General features: G+C 47.4%; 1 protein-coding gene across 1 annotated transcript; it reads right to left on the bottom strand.

The window, feature by feature from the left end:
* Positions 1-2,582: 2,582 nt before the first annotated feature.
* Positions 2,583-5,013, bottom strand: LOC123348837 (immunoglobulin lambda-1 light chain-like). The gene is made up of 3 exons (XM_044986499.1): positions 4,952-5,013; positions 4,272-4,637; positions 2,583-3,366 (listed from the first exon to the last, which is right to left on the bottom strand). The coding sequence occupies exons 1-3, from the start codon at positions 4,992-4,994 to the stop codon at positions 3,035-3,037; spliced, it is 741 nt and encodes a 246-aa protein (XP_044842434.1). The 5' UTR covers positions 4,995-5,013; the 3' UTR covers positions 2,583-3,034.
* Positions 5,014-17,294: the final 12,281 nt, after the last annotated feature.

Raw genomic sequence — 17,294 nt, 5'->3', positions numbered from 1 at the left:
TCAGGACTCCGGGGTTCTCCCTTGGGCCCTGGGAGTGGAGTGTGGTCTAGTGGTCAGATCACAGTGCCTCCCCCCCTCCCCAGGGGCACCCAGTGCTGCTTGGAGAGCATCTGTTGCCCCAGGGGCCTTTGCTGTCACAAACTCTGTCTTGATCCCAAACTGGCTTATCCAGTTGATCTGGTCTGCCCAGAATAAACACCCCTCCCACCCCCACACGGGTCTCTCCATGCAGCCCCAACCTTCCAGCCAGCCCTAAAGAGAGAGAGCCCCTCTGTGAGTGGGTAGATGTTCGCCTCTATCGCATGTGGGGAAACTGGGTCACAGAGTGGGCTGGACCAGGGTCATCCAGTGAGTCAGGGTCAGAGTAGAACCCAGGAGTCCTGGCTCCCAGCCCACCCTGCACTAACCACTAGACCCCACCCCCTCCAGGAAGCAGGTTTGGGTGGTTACAATTCCAACAGGCACCCACCAGCTGATTGACCCCAGCTGGGTATCTGCTGGTGTCCCAGGCTGTGCTCTTCACACCCCCAGGTGCCCCCCCCACATGTGCCTGGGTGAGAGGCGGGTGGTATCTGAGCAGAGGCCGCATGCTGGGACGTCCTTGGTTCCTGGCTGGGCGGGATTCTGGGGCCAGGCACACTCTGCTCTGTCTTTATCTTGATCTGATTATATTTAGCTGTGCTGGGAACAGGTGCATGGCACTGAGGCTAGGGGAGGTTTACACAGCGGGCAGGGAGGGGAAATTATTACGCAGCCGTCGCCAGGCTGGGGTGAAAACCAGATCTTGGAAAGTCCTGGGAATGTGCACCCTGCACAGGGCCCAGGCTGGAGTCATTCAGTATCCTCTGTAGGTCCCGGGACCTGGCTCCCCAGCCCCCCCCTCCCCCGCTCTAACCCTCCAGGCCCCATTGCCCTCCCAGAGCTGGGAACAGAACCCAGGAGTCCTGGTTATAATAATAAATGGAGATATACCTACCTCCTAGAACTGGAAGGGACCCTGAAAGGTCATCAAGTCCAGCTGCCTGCCTTCACTAGCAGGACCAAGTACTGATTTTGCTCCAGATCCCTATGTGGCCCCCTCAGGGATTGAACTCACAGCCCTGGGTTTAGCAGGCTAATTCCTTGGCTAGGGGGACCAGCTGGCTCCAGGGAATCCAATCTATCCCCAGGCTGGGGAACAGGTTGGAGAATGGGATACGGGGTAGGATGGCTGGACGGGTGGCACGGAGCCAGGCACAGCTTGGATGGACAGATGGATGGAGCTCAGCCAGATGGACACGCAGTGTCTAGACAGACAGAGCTGGGAGATGTGGTGCTGGAATGAGGGACAGATCGATAGATAGAGGTTGGATGCAGCGGTTAGCCAGACAGCCAGACGCTGTATGGGACCGAGGGCTCAGGCAGGCCCAGCCAGGAGAATGAAGGGCAGTTGCATTAGTGGCAGCTGTTGCGCTGTGCAGAGGCACCTGGCCCGACCTGTTCCCAGGGAGCTGGGCAAACCCTCCCTGCTATGCTGTCAGACCGGCCTCTCGCCGGTACCAGCACCCAGCCTGGGAGGCGCCAGCCAGGGCCCCCAACCAGTACCACGCCCTGGTGGGGCCCAAGCCAGGGAGCTAATTGTGGTGGGTAATTAACAGCCAGGGTGGCAAAGTGATTGGCAGGGGGAGGGCAGCGTGGGAGTCTGAGGGGTGGGACCTCCCGTGGGGAGATTGTGGTGGGACGGGAATGAGGTTGGGGCTGGCAGAAGGGGAACAGGGACTGGTCCCAACAGGGGCAAGGGGTCTGAGGGCATCTCCCTAGGGAAGGATGGACTTGCCCTGGGGGATGGGGCTACACAGCGCAGGGGTGTGTGGGTGTCTCATGGCACTGCCTGGGGGAAGGGCCCACCCTGACCTAGGCAAGGGAGGTTTGAGGGTGGATGGGAGGATACAGGGTTATTTTAAAGCAGAGGTTCTCAAACTGGGGGTCGGGACCCCTCAGGGGGTCGTGAGGTTATTACATGGGGGTCGCGAGCTGTCAGCCTCCATCCCGAACCCCGCTTTGCCTCTAGCATTTATAATGGTGTTAAATATATAAAAAGGTGTTTTTAATTTATAAGGGGGGCTCGCACTGAGGGGCTTGCTGTGTGAAAGGGGTCACCAGGACAAAAGTTTGAGAACCCTGTTTTAAAGGGTCTGAACAATGGGTGGCAGCTAGTTAGTCGAATATTGTCCTGTTCACTGCTGCCCCCTAGTGCCCATTACACAGTACAGCCTCCCCTTCCCCACCCTCACCCTCTGCTGCCCCTAGTGGCCAACCCACAGATATGCTTTAAATTAATATTTTATTATAATCCATTTGGAGAGATGTTTGTCTCGCATTAAAAAAAAGTACAAAGCAATGCATTTGGTATCAAGTTTTCTTTTATTGTCTTTGCTTTTTCTACCACTTTATAAATGCTGGATGACTAAACTGCTGCTGAGAAGGGAGCATGCGTGGAGATTAGATGGATGGACGGATTGGTACATTGGGTCGATAGTGGGGCGAGATGAATAGGTGGAGAGGAAACAAGCAGCATTGATATGTAGATCTGTAAAGCCCTGGGGAGAGGGGTGTACGTGGATGGATGGAGCGAGAGGGGGGCTGTGTATGGAGGGATGAGTACATGTGAGAAGAAACAGAGGGGCCAGACGGACAGACGGCAGAGTAGGAGAAGGGACAGTAGGATAGACAGAGTTGCAGAAGGAACCAGGTATGGTCCGGAGAACCAGGACTGAAGCTTTGCATCTTGGGTTCAGCTCTGCCCCCAGCCCAGGCCAGATACTTGCCCCCCCCCCCGCCTCCAAAAAAAGCAAGACAGAAGTGGAGCTACTGCAGAAGGGGGGTGCTGCTGGGTGGGATCTCAGGGAGTGTCAGGTTGCGGGGGGAGGTTGCTCCAGACAAGGGACCATATTCCTCCAAGGCAATGGGGGGTTTCCCAGCCTGGCAGATGGGCATGGGGGAGGTTGAACCTGGCAGGGCCCCTGGGATCTGTGAGCAGAGGCTCCCCGCTAGGTTATTGTCTTTTGCAGTCCTTGGCACTGATGCTCTTCTCCAGCGCAGACGCCAGCGATTCGTGCTTGACCACACAGCTGTAGCTGGCACCCGAGCCCCACTCGCTGGCCGGCACCGTCAGGTAGCTGCTCACCGAGTAGGTCTTGTCCTCTCCCAGTGCCACGAGCCCCGTTCTCACACCCTGGGCCTGGGCCTGGGAGTCTCGCCTCCACAGCACATCGATATAGCCAGGGAAGAAGCCACTCACCAGGCAGGTCAGAGTGGCAAAGCCGGTGGCAAGTTCCTCCTGGGCTGGAGGGAACAGCTGGATTCGGGGCTGGGGCAGATTGCTCCCTGCAGATACATGGAGAGGACATTGGAGATGGTGGTTAGCATCCCTGGCTCACACTTCTCAACCTCCCTGCCTCCCAGAGCCAGGATAGAGTCCTGGCTCCCAGCCTCCCTGATCTAACCACTAGACCCCACTCTCCTCCCAGACACGGGGAGTCCTGGCTTCCCGTCCTTTTCTGTTCTAACGCACTAGTCTCCTCCTTCCTCCCAGACTCAAATGTCTTGCTTCTCTCTGCTTTGTCTTCATGACAAGAACAATATCTCCTCCCTTAGTTACGGATTCATTATCGTTGCTCCGATTAATTAACTTGTGTTGTTTATTTAGATTTGGCTACATTACAGTAGATGAGACCCCCGCAGCCAGCCCCACTGGCATCTTTTGAAAATATCTTTATGGAATAAACAAACCCAGCAGTTCCCTGAAAAGCATGTGACATAAAATACACGTAGGAAGAACCAATGGTGCGCCACACACCACCCTCTCCCACTGCAACCCAGTCTGGCCCCCTCGTTCATCTCGGGGCGGGGGAGGCGAGGGAGAAAGAGAAACACCGTCCATTACAGAAACTCCTGGTCTGGTTTCTTGGGCACTATGGAGAATGTCTCTGTTACCGCCCTGGGACTCCTCCACCAACCTCAGTGTGCTCATCTAAGGGACAGGTCGCTGTCTGGACACCATCACCCTAATATCAGAGCTTCTCCAATTCACTGAGCCACGCGACCTCTGGGAGGTAGGGAAGGGCTGGTTCCCTATTGCTGAGAGGGAAAACTGAGGTGCAGAGATGCTGGCCCAAGGTTAAACATGGAGGCCATGGAAGAAGCAGCATCAAATTCAGATCTCCCAAAGCCAGATCCTCACCCCTGGATCATCCTTGTATTCTAACGACAGCAACCAGCTCCATACTCACTCAGCACACGCACACGGGTCCCCTCTCCCCACGTCTGGACTCCATCTGAACCATAATAGGCAAAGCAGAAATAGATGGAGTCGTCTCCTTCCTGGACGTCGCGGATGGTGAGCAGGAACTTCTTGTTGGAGGCGTCTCTGGAGGGGACGTATCGCTCCGGGATCCCTGGAGCTCGGTAAATGGACAGATCCGTTCTGAAGACCAGCACCCCTTCAGGTTTCTGTCCAGGGCTCTGCCGGATCCAGCTCATATGGACCTCGTCCGCTGCGACGTTTGCCACAGCACATTCCAGAGTCACCGCATGTCCAGGAGACACTGAGATCTCAGAGGGGCTTTGGCTGAAGGAGGCATATTGGCACCATCCACCTGCATGAGAGAAACCAGAATGTCATCTCGATTCCTTTTTGCTCATGCACAGAGCAGTAGGTTGGTAGACTGACAGAGTGACCGCAGGTGGGTGGAAGAATAGATGGAAATGGAGAGATATCACCAATGAGAGGTGGAACGGATAGCTAGAGATTCTGGAGATGGAGAGATGGAAAATAAATCCTGCAAATCGATCAATAGATAGATAGATAGATTAGGTTGTTATATAGATTTCCTTGGGTGCTCTGGACCATATGATCCAGAGTCTCCTCGAGGCAGGGGAAGGATCAGGAGCATCCATGGGGGTTACTCACAGGCCAGTGAGAGCAGCAGGATGAGTCCCTGGAGTGGATCCATGGCTGACCTTCACGCTGTCCCCAGGGCAGAGCTGAGACGGTCCAGGGAGAAGCCGCATCTTATGAGGCCGCGTATTCAAATCCAGCTGCCGATGGGAAACGAGGAAGCTCCTCATTGGCTCAGCCGCAACTCCGGTGCAGCAGCCAAACCAATGGGCATGGGTGGGAGATTTGCCTATGGGTTCCCCCAGGCTGGACTGGATGGTCTGTGTCTGTCATGTCCACAAACGACCTGCTGCTGCCATTGGGTGTATTTGATCTTAGATTTTAACCCTCCAGTTGAGGAGCGATAGTCACCTGGGTTATCAGCCTGAGGACTTGGGACGTAGGAGATCCTGAAGGTACTGCTCCGGGAGCTGGGGAGCAGAGAATGGGCTTCATGATACCAGACGATGAGCTGGATGGAGCAGGGAGGCTGGGACTCAGGACGCCTGGGTCCCATACCCACCCCCAGGAAAGGAGTGGGGGACTGTGCATTAGAGAAGGGGATATTGAGAGGACAGGCCCTCTGGGCTCTATTCCGATGCAGCTTTGATCAGATCACATAACTTCTTTGGTGTCTGTTGGGAACACGCTGGTGTTCATTGGGCGAAAAGTGCTGTATAAAATATAGGGTCAGCTCCTCAAGCAGTGTCACTCAGCCGAGCTTTGATTGACACCAGCTGGGGATCCGGTCCACTGACTCCAACGCAGCTGCGGCCAATTCACGCCAGCTGGGCATCCAACCCAATAACTGTTTTTGTTATTATACTAAAGAGCAGCTAGCCCCGTTGTGTGGCGGCCCATAGGGCTGGTGCTGTAGCTGGGATTTTAATGAGCCCTGCACATTGGTACCAGAGAGTGTGAAGACATGAAGAAATTCTTCTCACTGTCTGTAACCCCTCGGTGTGTTTCAATGTCAAACCAGGGATTGTCTCCCTGCTCTTCAACCCCAGAAGGCATTTGAGACGCAGCTTAATGCCAAAATCACTCTCCGGGCAAGAGTGGAATTCCCTCCCTTGAACTAGCTGAAACAGTTACCAGTTAAACTGGTGTCAAACTGGGGACGTATGTAGGGTCCCAAGAATGTAAGATCCTTGTATCTGTTCATAACCTGCTTGTCTCTTGCACTTGGGGTGAGAACCACAATGGCTAATACCATTAATAGCTAATAAATGAATAATCATAATAGGTCATATTAGCTCCTCATTAATAGCTAATACATAATATACATATCATATCAATGTGAAATAAAATAATAATAATATTTTTACCTATATGTCACTGAGACCTGGAAATAATAATAAATGACCAACATGTTTTAATTAAAGTACAACAAAATTCTGAAAGCTTCATTACTTGTTAGTTATTAATAATAATTTTATGATTATTAATTAATCTCCTTCAGTCCCTTATATGAGGGACACATCAAGAATAGGAGATAGAATTATTGGGACAGATATAGGCTACAATCTTACTATGAAGTATGAATACAAATACCAAATGTATTTAAATGAATTGGTAAATTGGATTACTGAATAATCATTGGATATGAGTTTTGAATTCGTGATGGGAAATGCCTTATCTTTCTTTAATAAACTAGTAATTAGTGGTTAAAGATCATGATTAACAATTAATATTAACTGATCCCAGATAAAATAATTTTAACAGAGATCGGTGACGCTATGTGTTAGTTTGACTCCATCATGTATAAGAGAAATATAAAGGATTGAAGAGCATTTCAATCTGAAATGCTGCTGTGTGAAAATGATCACACTGCATCTCTCTTCATCCCAATCTCTCAGGAAGGAATGTGATTTTGAAAATAAATAGTGTCGGCTAGATGCTGAGACAATAACGGTCAAATCTGTTTTCTAATAGAATCGTTATTGTTCTGAAGCGATTCAGAAAGAGCTAGGTTGGAAAAAAGCATGGTCTACTTCTTGCTATTATGTGATTTCTTCATTATTTCATAATAATAACAATAATCCTAATATTTTTATTTTCTCTTTTTCTTTTTTCTCCTGATTTTACAATGTTATAGACATTAAAAATTAACGAGAAAGGTATCCACATAAAGAAATCTAAGTGGTAAGACTAAAAAGAGATCTACACTTTATTAGGTTAACTTGACATTTTAGTTTTCTAATTTGAATGTATTTTCTATTTCACTGACTGTGATTAGGATCTCTTTATACATATTAATTGTAAGAGAATTCATGTTACCATATAGAGAACTAAGGAAAATGAGATTTCTGTAGAAGCATACGTACCACATATACAACATTATAATTATTAATAAATACTTATAGGGAGATCATATTTACTTCAGAAGAGATATAGGGAAAATAGAGTAATCTTAGTGGCTACGTAGAAGGAGGTGAAAGTCAGATCAGATTACTCTGTAAATATATTCCTATTATCAGTGTGTGTTTATGAAAGATCAAATGTTATTTATTATTAGTGTAGAAAGAGATTGAAAGAATAGTAGATTGTTTCAATGATAATGCTATTTTTAATAAAGATCTATAAACTGGTTGATAGAGTATTAGGTTTATAAACAATACAATTGCTACTGAAACTTATTTATAAAGAAAATGAATAATATCTGACTGGTTTATAATATATGTGATGTTACTGGTTTATAATATATGTTATAATATCGTGTTATCTTGTATGATTACAAGAGATCGATATGTAGACCTATAGCTTCCTTCATAACTGTTATAACTATTAAGACATGATTTCAAAGCTATTGATATGAGCAGGTTTGCTTTATAAACATAGTCATCATTAATAACTATTTATTTACAAGAACTGAGTAACATTTACCATCCTTTACCTCATTTTAAAAATACCGAAGTGAAATATTTGGACTGAAATCTCTCTACAAACACTTGTGAAGTGTTACACGCATCTCTGCATAGAAAGAAAGCTCTAAATCCAACACAAAGCAATTGGATTAAAAGAACAATATGCGAGATGGGGTTTTCAATTACCGTAACTGGACTAGCACCAGGAACTTTTTAAGGCAAATGTTCACTCAGATACTAAAAATACAAGTATAGGAACATGGACAGATAGATAATTCTCCATAGCACAGATAGATGGATTGATATTTCTGCATAGCATGGTCAGATGGACAGAGATAATTCCACATTAGATAGATAGATAGATGTAATTACTCATAGTATGGACAGATAGATAAATAGATGTACATTTATGGGGACCGTTAGATAATTCCATATAGGACGGACTGATGGATAAATTCCCAGATACACAGCCAGAGAGCTAGAGAGACAGATAATTCCAGAGAGAACGGATGGACGGACAGATGATATTAGCTGTCCTGTATCTGGCTGCCAGGTGCTGTGCTGGCTAACCGCCCAGTCCTGGTGCTATGGGGAGGGGCACCATTCGGGGTGAGCGCTCAGTGCTGTTATTGCTAATCACCCCGGAGTGCATCGAGCCGCGTCTCCTCCTTCCTCTGGGCTGTTGTTGTTTCAGACCCATCTGTGGCCCAGGGAACATTCTCCCCCCAGCCCCTTGGACGCGGACATCTGCAGAGCCACTGGGATCAGATACAGGGGGGCCAGTCCTGGCCCCACTGCAGGCAATGGCCAAACTCCAATGGGGCAGGAGGTCACCCGAGTATTCCCATGGGGGAAGGGGCCCCCAGCTCACAGACCCATCAATGCTCGGGGTTATTCTGATGGGATGTTCCCCCTGGACTATCTCTCTGCCCCTCCATGGGGCAGGGCCCCTCTGAAACTTGGGGACCTTCTCATCTCCCCACTGCTCAGTGTCGGGGCAGATCGGGCTCCTTCAGCCATGTCAGTCCCTGAACCAAGACTGTGACGCACGGCTCCAACTCTACCCCATGGGGCGACCACATCTGGTGGGACGGAGCCATCGGGCAGAAGGAAAGAGGGCTGGGGAAGGGGAGTTAGGAGAGACCTGCTCCTTGGTGTCATGGCTGGAGCATGTGTGTGTGTGTCCCCTCATGCAGGTCCGCTCCTGCGCCCAGCTGGGTCCCTCTGGCTGGCCTGGGGCTGGTGTCCCTGTGGCTGGGGGTGGAGCTGTGGGACATAGAGGGTGGGGAGCAAAGCTGCAGCTCAGTGCAGGGGGGTGTGAGGGGGTCAGCACAGAGCTGTGAGTGGGACCCCCAGGAGGGGGAGACAGGACCTGAGCCCCAAGGGTGCTGTGGGACCCCCTCTGTGTGGGGCAGGGAAACAAATATGGTGAAAGCGAGGCACAGACAGGACAGGGAAGGGGCAGCAGGTCACACAGAGAGATGGCAGTGCCCAGCGACTGCCCTCTGGTCTAACCACAACTCACCTCTCAAGGCTGGGGATGAACCGGGGAGTCCTGGCTCCCAGGCCCCCTTGCTCTAACCACTAGCCCCTGATCCCCTCCCAGAGTTGGGAACAGAACCCAGGAGTCCTGGACCCCAGGTCCTCCCCACGCCAATGGAACCCAGGAGTCCTGAATCCAAACCATGTCCAGAAATAACAACCCAGTTCCCTCCTCCCTTATTGCCCCCATCCTATTTAAAACCCAAATAATTAAAACAAGGAGAAAATCCTGCATTAAACACACTAGCATAGCTGGGTCAGTTCCCCGCCCCCCCACAGTGATGGGTTCAGGCTCTTTGCACACTCAGGGATGTGTCAGATAAATCAGGCCGCATCTTCAATCTTTCCTCCCCAGCCACAAGGGCTGGAAACTGCTTTGTGTATGAAAATGAGCTGAAATTCTGCAGCGGTGACGTGTCCCGATGATCTGTAGTCCCCAGCCCATGATCTAGGCCTGGTTGGACAGCAGGCCACCTCCCATAGGTTTTCACTGACACTATCAGAGCTGATGGCAGATGTCATGGGGGAAGCAGGAATTCCCCATTCACTGCCTTACACGCGCCGGGGAATGATCTCATAGTATCTCAATTCCAAATGCTGCTCTGGTGCCTTGTGAAAAACCCGCCGGGCGGCTCTGCCCCTTCCACTCAGACCTCGCAGTCCAGTTTGCATGCTGGGCTTAGCAGATCCCACGCTCTGCTCGCTCCAGTGGGGTGGCCCCAAGCCGTGGGTGAAGGTCAGAGTCAGTGGCTGGGAGTTCCAAGGAAGTCTCTGGGAGTCAGGACCCCAAAACCCAGCCCCATGGAGAACCCACAGAAAAAGGGGCAAAGTGCTCCCAAGCCCTTGGAAAGATGAGAAGACACATGGCCGCTTGGGCTGAGATTTTCCAGGGTATCTGGAAACAAGAACCTCATGGGAATGTGACGCTGGCCCTGGTGAGCTGACAGCAAAGGACCGTGGCCCTGACAAGCAAAGGAGACGAGCCCCATCATGAGAGAGCAGTTGGCCACTGAGTATCGCCTGCGGTCACTGTGGTATCTCGGCTGGTCTCATCTTTGCCTTCCGGCCCCCTCCCGACTTCAGTTCTCGGAAGAAAACAGGGTCTATTTGTAGTGCCGGGGCGTCCCCTCGGCCCTGCTCCGGAGAAGCAGGTGTCCATCGGGAAGTCCCCGCGCATCAGAACAACACCGAGAGGGGCAGAAAATAAACTGAGGGCTGAATGAGGAGAGGAGAAAAACACCCAGAGAGACAAACACCAGGTGGGCCTTGGAGCGCTTGGTCGTTCAGCCGAGATAACAGATCTCAGGGCTGACAAGTGCGCTGCAGGGTGGGACTGGCTGGGCCGGGTGGGTCGACCCCATGTCCCTGCCCTTGCGCATGGGCTGTCGGGGACTGTACTGCCCTGGGACTTGTGGGCCTGGGGTGGAAACCTATGGCCTGGTTTGCTTGGGTCTGGAACTGGTTTGAAAATATGTAGCTGTATTTAGTCCTGGCCCTGCTGCCCCCTAGTGCATTATACAGTATAACCGCCCCTCCCCCACCCACACCCCCACCCTCTGCTGCCTCCTAGTGCCCATTATACAGTATAGCTGCCCCTTCCCACCCCCACCCTCTGCTGCCCCCTAGTGCCCATTATACAGTACAGCCGCCCCTTCCCCGCCCCAACCCTCTGCTGCCCCCTAGTGCCCATTATACAGTATAGCCACCCCTCCCCCACCCCCTCTCTGCTGCCCCCTAGTGCCCTTTGTTCATTATAGCTGTCCCTGAATGTTTTGGGAGATGTTTTGGCACCAGAATGTTAGCAGTACTCCTTTTGCCCAGCACAGAGCAGTATATTGGTGGATTGACAGAGAGAGAAAGGGAGGTATCACAGATGGATTGATAGAGAGATTTAGATGTGGAGATATCACAGATTGTAGGATCAGTAGATAACTAGAGATTTTGAAAATAGCTAGCTAGATAGAGGGGCTGTATGGGGATAGATAGATAGATAGATAGATAGATAGATAGATAGATAGATAGATAGATAGATAGCGGGTTGATGGGGATAGATAGATAGATAGATAGATAGATAGATAGATAGATAGATAGATAGAGGGGCTGTATGGGGATAGATAGATAGATTTCATCATCCATTCAGTCTGTTTATCCTGGCTGTCCTTGGCCACAGAATCCACAGCCTCTTCTGGGCATGGGGAGGACAAGCAGCATCTGAGGATGAGTCCCTGGAGTGGATGCATGGCCGACCATCCCACTGTTTCTAGGGCAGAACTGAGATAATCCAGGGAAAAGCTACGTCTTATGAGGCTGCCTATTCAGGTCTGGCCACTGGTGGGAAAGGTGGAGGCTTCTCATTGGCTTGGCCACATCCCTGGTGCAACGGCCAAACCAATGGGCACTGGGACATGGGTGGGACGTTTGCCATCGGGTGAATCTGGGGTAAGATCGCAACCAAGAGGGTGGGGAGCAATAATCACCTGGGGTATCCACCTCAGCTGAGGACTTGGGACTTAGGAGATCCTGAAGGTTCTGCGCTGGGAGAGTGGCATAGAAGGAGGAATGGGCGTCATAGATGACTTGCTGTGGAATTAGGTACTGGTTAGAGAAGGGGTGGCTTCAGGAGGGGTGTGGGGTCTAGTGGTTAAAGAACGGAGGGGGCTAGAAGCAGAATTCCTGGGTTCTATTCCAATGCAGCCTTGAGCAAGTCCCATAACTTCTTTTGTGTCTCTTTCCCCAGTGGTAAAGTGTTTGTGTTCTTTGTGTGACAAATTGTATAAAACTCCTCTGCCAAATTCTTAAGCTGTTGACTCCAATGGAGCTATGGCCGACTGACACCAGCCGGGGAACTGGCTTGTTGACTCCAATGGAGCTACAACCAGTTGACACCAGCTGGTGAACTGGTGCTTTATGTATTACTATAAATGATTGTTACCACAGCTATTGTGAAGTCCTTTGAGACAATACAGCATCTTGGGATTTGAATTTCCCTGGTCACACATAGATTCATCAGTCTAAGGGGAGATGGGATCATTAGATTATCCAGTTGGACTCACTCTATAGCACGGGCTGGCTAATTTCACCCATTTCCCCATATACTGAGCCCAATAACTTGTGTTTGACTCACTCATGCTCCGGAAAGGCAGCCAGCCTCAATTTGGAGCCATTTGTGCCAGATACATTTAGCAAATGAAACAATCGCCTACAATTTGAGCTCTCCACATTTTTCAGTCTCAAACAGGAGATGGTTTCCTAGGCATTGTCCCCTGGGATGAGCCAGATTAATGTGAACGTCAGTTCTACTAACGAGGGTAATGTTCTCTCCCCTTGGTAGCAGTAGCTGAATTTGGATCCCAGGTGCAACCTCTGTGGACTTGTGAGCTTATGAGATTTTTGCCTCAGGGACTTTTCCAGCTCTGTGACAGTGATGCCTTTAGCCACCCCTATTAATACCAATAAATGAAAGTGAATCCTCATTAATGAGTCTTATTATACTAATATATACTTGTAAGACTATAATAAACAATGCTTAGCAACACACCACCCTTGAGAGCAGAAAACTAATCATTAATGACCAGTACGTTTCAAAATTATTACTCACTAATAATTAACAACTGGCTGCTAATTACTAATTGCACATTATAAATTATTAGAGTGGATAAGTTACTATGAGGGATGTATCCTGAATCTGGAATTAACTCTGAATCCTACATGAAAGATATCATAGAATCATAGTATATCAGGGTTGGAAGGGACCTCAGGAGGTATCTAGTCCAACCCCCTGCTCAGAGCAGGACCAATCCCCAACTTAATCATCCCAGCCAGGGCTTTGTCAAGCCTGACCTCTAATGATGGAGATTCCACCACCTCCCTAGGGAACCCATGCCAGTGCTTCACCACCCTCCGAGTGAAATAATTTTTCCTAATATCCAGCTTAGACCTCCCCCACTGCAACTTGAGACCATTGCTCCTTGTTCTGTCATCAGGCACCACTGAGAACAGCCGAGCTCCATCCTCTTTGGAGCCCCCTTTCGGTTTGTTGAAAGCAGCTATAAAATCCTCCCTCACTCTTCTCTTCTGCAGACTAAACAATCCCACTTCCCTCAGTCCAGAGGTGCCAACTTTCCATTGTGCCGGGGGGTGCTCGACCAGCACCAGCTGTGCCCCAGGCCCTGCCCCGACTCCACCCATTCCCTCAAGGCCACACCCCTGCTCTGACTCCACCCCACCTCTTCCTACCCCCGCTACACATCTTCCCGCCCCGTTCTGGCCCCTCCCCAAAATGTGCCACATCCTCGCTCCTCCCCATTCCCCCCCTGCCTCCTGCATGCCACAAACAGCTGATTGTGGTGGGAGGAAGGTGTGGGGAGGGAGGGGGAAGCGCTGATAGGGGACCTGCCGGTGGGTGTTCAGCACCCACCATTTTTTCCCCTGGGTGCTCCAGTCCCGGAGCACCCACGGAATCAGCATCTATGCCTCAGCCTCTCCTCATAAGTCATGTGTTCCAGCCTCCTAATCATTTTTGTTGCCCTCTGCTGGACTCTTTCCAGTTTTTCCATGTCCTTCTTGTAGTGTGGGGCCCAAAACTGGATACAGGACTCCAGATGAGGCCTCACCAGTGCTGAATAGAGGGGAATGATCACATCAATATGTTGCAACCATATTATTCAGCATGAATACCAATTGTTCTGGATTAATGATTAATGATTAGTTAATGACCATCCATCCATTATCAAATAATGAACACATATCAGTTATCAATTGATTTGTTGCTATTTGTTATAATTCATTCATCAGGAGCTAGTAGTTAATGATTAACATTCATAACTAGCCATTATTAATAAAAGATAATTAATAAAACAACATTAACAGAGATCTGTGACTCTGCAGGGAACAGTTATCCCACACGGTGGATAGGAAATATAAATGTTAAAAGTTCATTTGTCTCTGAGCTTTTGTGCTATGTAAATGATCATAGTTGGTGACTGCTTTTTATTGAACTTGGTAACAATCTTTCATCTGGAAAAAGCATTTGATTTTGCAAATAAATAGTACAATTTGGATGCTGTAAAAATAAAATCTCTTTTCTAATATAATCCCAACCTGCTTGAATGAAAATTAGACAGAGCTAGCTTTGAAATAATAACAATTGACTCCTTTTTTGCTATCACAAAATAAATTATTTATTATTATTAATTGCACAAGTACTAATGTCTATATTCTTTGTCATCTGATGTTATAGTTTGTAAAGATAAAATAAGGAGGAATATGCACTTATGTAGAAATCTAAGCAGTAATAATGAGATCTAAATTGTACTCGTTTAAATTTATTTATTTAATAAAATGCTGTTATTAAGATATCTCTGCACCTATTAATTCATATAATTCATGTTTATTGACATAGAGATCTAAATTCAATGAGATTGCTATGCCAACCTAATTCTTGATTTTTATTTATGAAGTGATCCAGGGTTATTTCTAATGAGCTATAAAAGTAAGAATACTGTTAATGAATGTGTACAAACAGATGAAGGCAACATTCAATTGGTTTGTAAATATACTAACATTACCAATATGTGTCTATAACAGCACACACAGGTTATTAGAGCATAAGAACGGCCAGACTGGGTCAGACCAAAGAGCCGTCTAGCCCAGTATCCTGTCTTTCGACAGTGGCCAATGCCAGGTGCCCCAGAGGGAATGAACAGAACAGATAATCATCAAGTGATTATCCTCTGTCACCCATTCCCAGCTTCTGGCAAACAGAGGCTAGGGACACCTCCCTGCCCATCCTGGCTAATAGCCACTGATGGACCTGTCCTCTGTGAATTTATCTAGTTCTTTTTTGAACCCTGTTATAGTCTTGGTCTTCCCAACATCCTCTGGTAAGGAGTTCCACAGGTTAACTGTGTGTTGTTGAAGAAATACTTCTTTTTGTTTGTTTTAAACCTGCTGCCTATTCATTTCATTTGGTGACCCTTAGTTCTTCTTGTGGAAGTCGGGAAAAGCGCAGACATCTTAGTCTTCCAGGAAGAGCGAGAGTCAGGCTAACTCTTCTATTTAATAATGTGAGACTTTAATGCAGGGCCTGGGCAAGTGAAAAAGAACTGTAAGAAAGGTTGTTTTGACCTTGTGTTAGATAAGAATGGAATGCAGACTACAGCAAGAACTGCTGAGAAAAGTAAAATATCGGGAAGGAATATGTATAAACAAAATGCAGTTGTTGCTCATTACTGTATGTAACAAAAGGTATAAATACTTGTTTATCTAATGGAGACCTGCCTCGGGAGGGGAACCCCTGCCCATGAGGACTCTCCCCTTGCAAGTGTTAAAGAAAATAAAGCTGCTTCGGGCATGTTGCAACCAACCTCAGAGTGAGAACTCATTTTTCTCACACATTCTGTACAGAGAAGGAGTAAATAACACTTCCTTATTTACTTTCTCCAGACCAGTCATGATTGTCTAGATCTCTTAGTCATCTCTTTTCCAAGCTGAAAAGAGCCAACCACATATAGTTGGGGATGGGGGGAGGAAGAGGAGGAGAAGAAGAAGAAGGTTAGTAAAGATTTGCATTTAATTATTCCTCTTCTTATCAATAAAAATGCTTATAAAGATCTGCATCCTTAGATTTCTTTTCAGCATTATGTTTGCTCTTTATTAATGTCTACAAGTAGGAAAAAATGAGACTAGATTGCCGTAAATACCCTGATTGCTCTTAACGGGTGTGTGTGAACTGAATGAAATGCTCTTTGACTGATAGTGTGATTGCTTCTAATAAACACTTGGAAACTGATTGAAGTGTTGTCAGATTGCTTTATAAACACACTGATTGCTTTAAATAACTGTATATAAACAGTTTGAAATAACAGTAGATTGAGCTGTAAACAACGTATTTGCTATTAATAAATATTTATAAGGAATTGGAACAGTATTTGAATGATTTATAAATATTATTGTAATCAAAACATATTTGCAAAAGATTAACAATATTATTTAGATTTTTATACTCATGATTATTAATACATATTATCAAATATATTGGTATTCAATTAGGTTACTTTATACATATGGTTATTATTAATGCATATTTATTTAAAAGAGCTGTATATTTTTATTGTTGAGATTACTTAAAATATATGTAAACATTTTTTCATGATTTGGAACTGAGTAGAAACATTTTAAAATTATTATACAGCTCGCTGCATCAAAAGAAAGTGCTAAACGAAACCAACAGGAATAGGATCAAAACTAATAAAAAGTGATATGGGATTTCAATTAATTGTATTAGCACCAGGAACTTTCCAAGGGAAGCATTTCTTCTGATACTACAATATAAGAGTAAGATGATAGACAGGGAGATAAAGTACATATGAGAAAGGGAGAGATATGTGTGAACTGGATAGATAAATATGCACAGATCGGTGAGAGTGACACATAACACCGCATGGAGCAACAGATGGCTGGATACATAGAATATCAGGGTTGGAAGGGACCTTAGGAACCTAATCTAGTCCAACCCCCTGCTCAAAACAAGGGTGAGCCCCAAACAGATCTTTCCCCTCAATGGCTTCCTCAAGGATTGAGCTCATAACCCTTAGCTTAGGAAGCCAATGTTCAAACCACTGAACTATCCCTCCCTGCACCTAGGAAGAATGAATGGATGGACAGTTAGATCTATAAAGTACATATGCGCGCGAGAGAGCGTGAGAGAAGGAAGGAAGGAAGGAAGGAAGGATACATGCAATATTGATAGATAAATAAGTAGCTATGGGACAGATAGTGAGATAGAGGGGTATGTATGGGATGGATGGGCAGATAGATACACCGACAGACAGCTAGCTAGACAGATTGTCGTGTTGTTCCAGTGTTGGCCCCAGGATTTTAGAGAGACAAGGAGAGTGAGGTGATATCGTTTATTGGACCAACCTATGTGTCTCTCTCACCAACAGATGTTGGTCCAAGAAAACTTA

This window comes from Mauremys mutica, chromosome 13, assembly GCF_020497125.1.
Source record: "Mauremys mutica isolate MM-2020 ecotype Southern chromosome 13, ASM2049712v1, whole genome shotgun sequence".
Classification (NCBI taxonomy): Eukaryota; Metazoa; Chordata; order Testudines; family Geoemydidae; genus Mauremys; species Mauremys mutica.
This window is presented reverse-complemented; position numbering and strand designations above follow the sequence as displayed.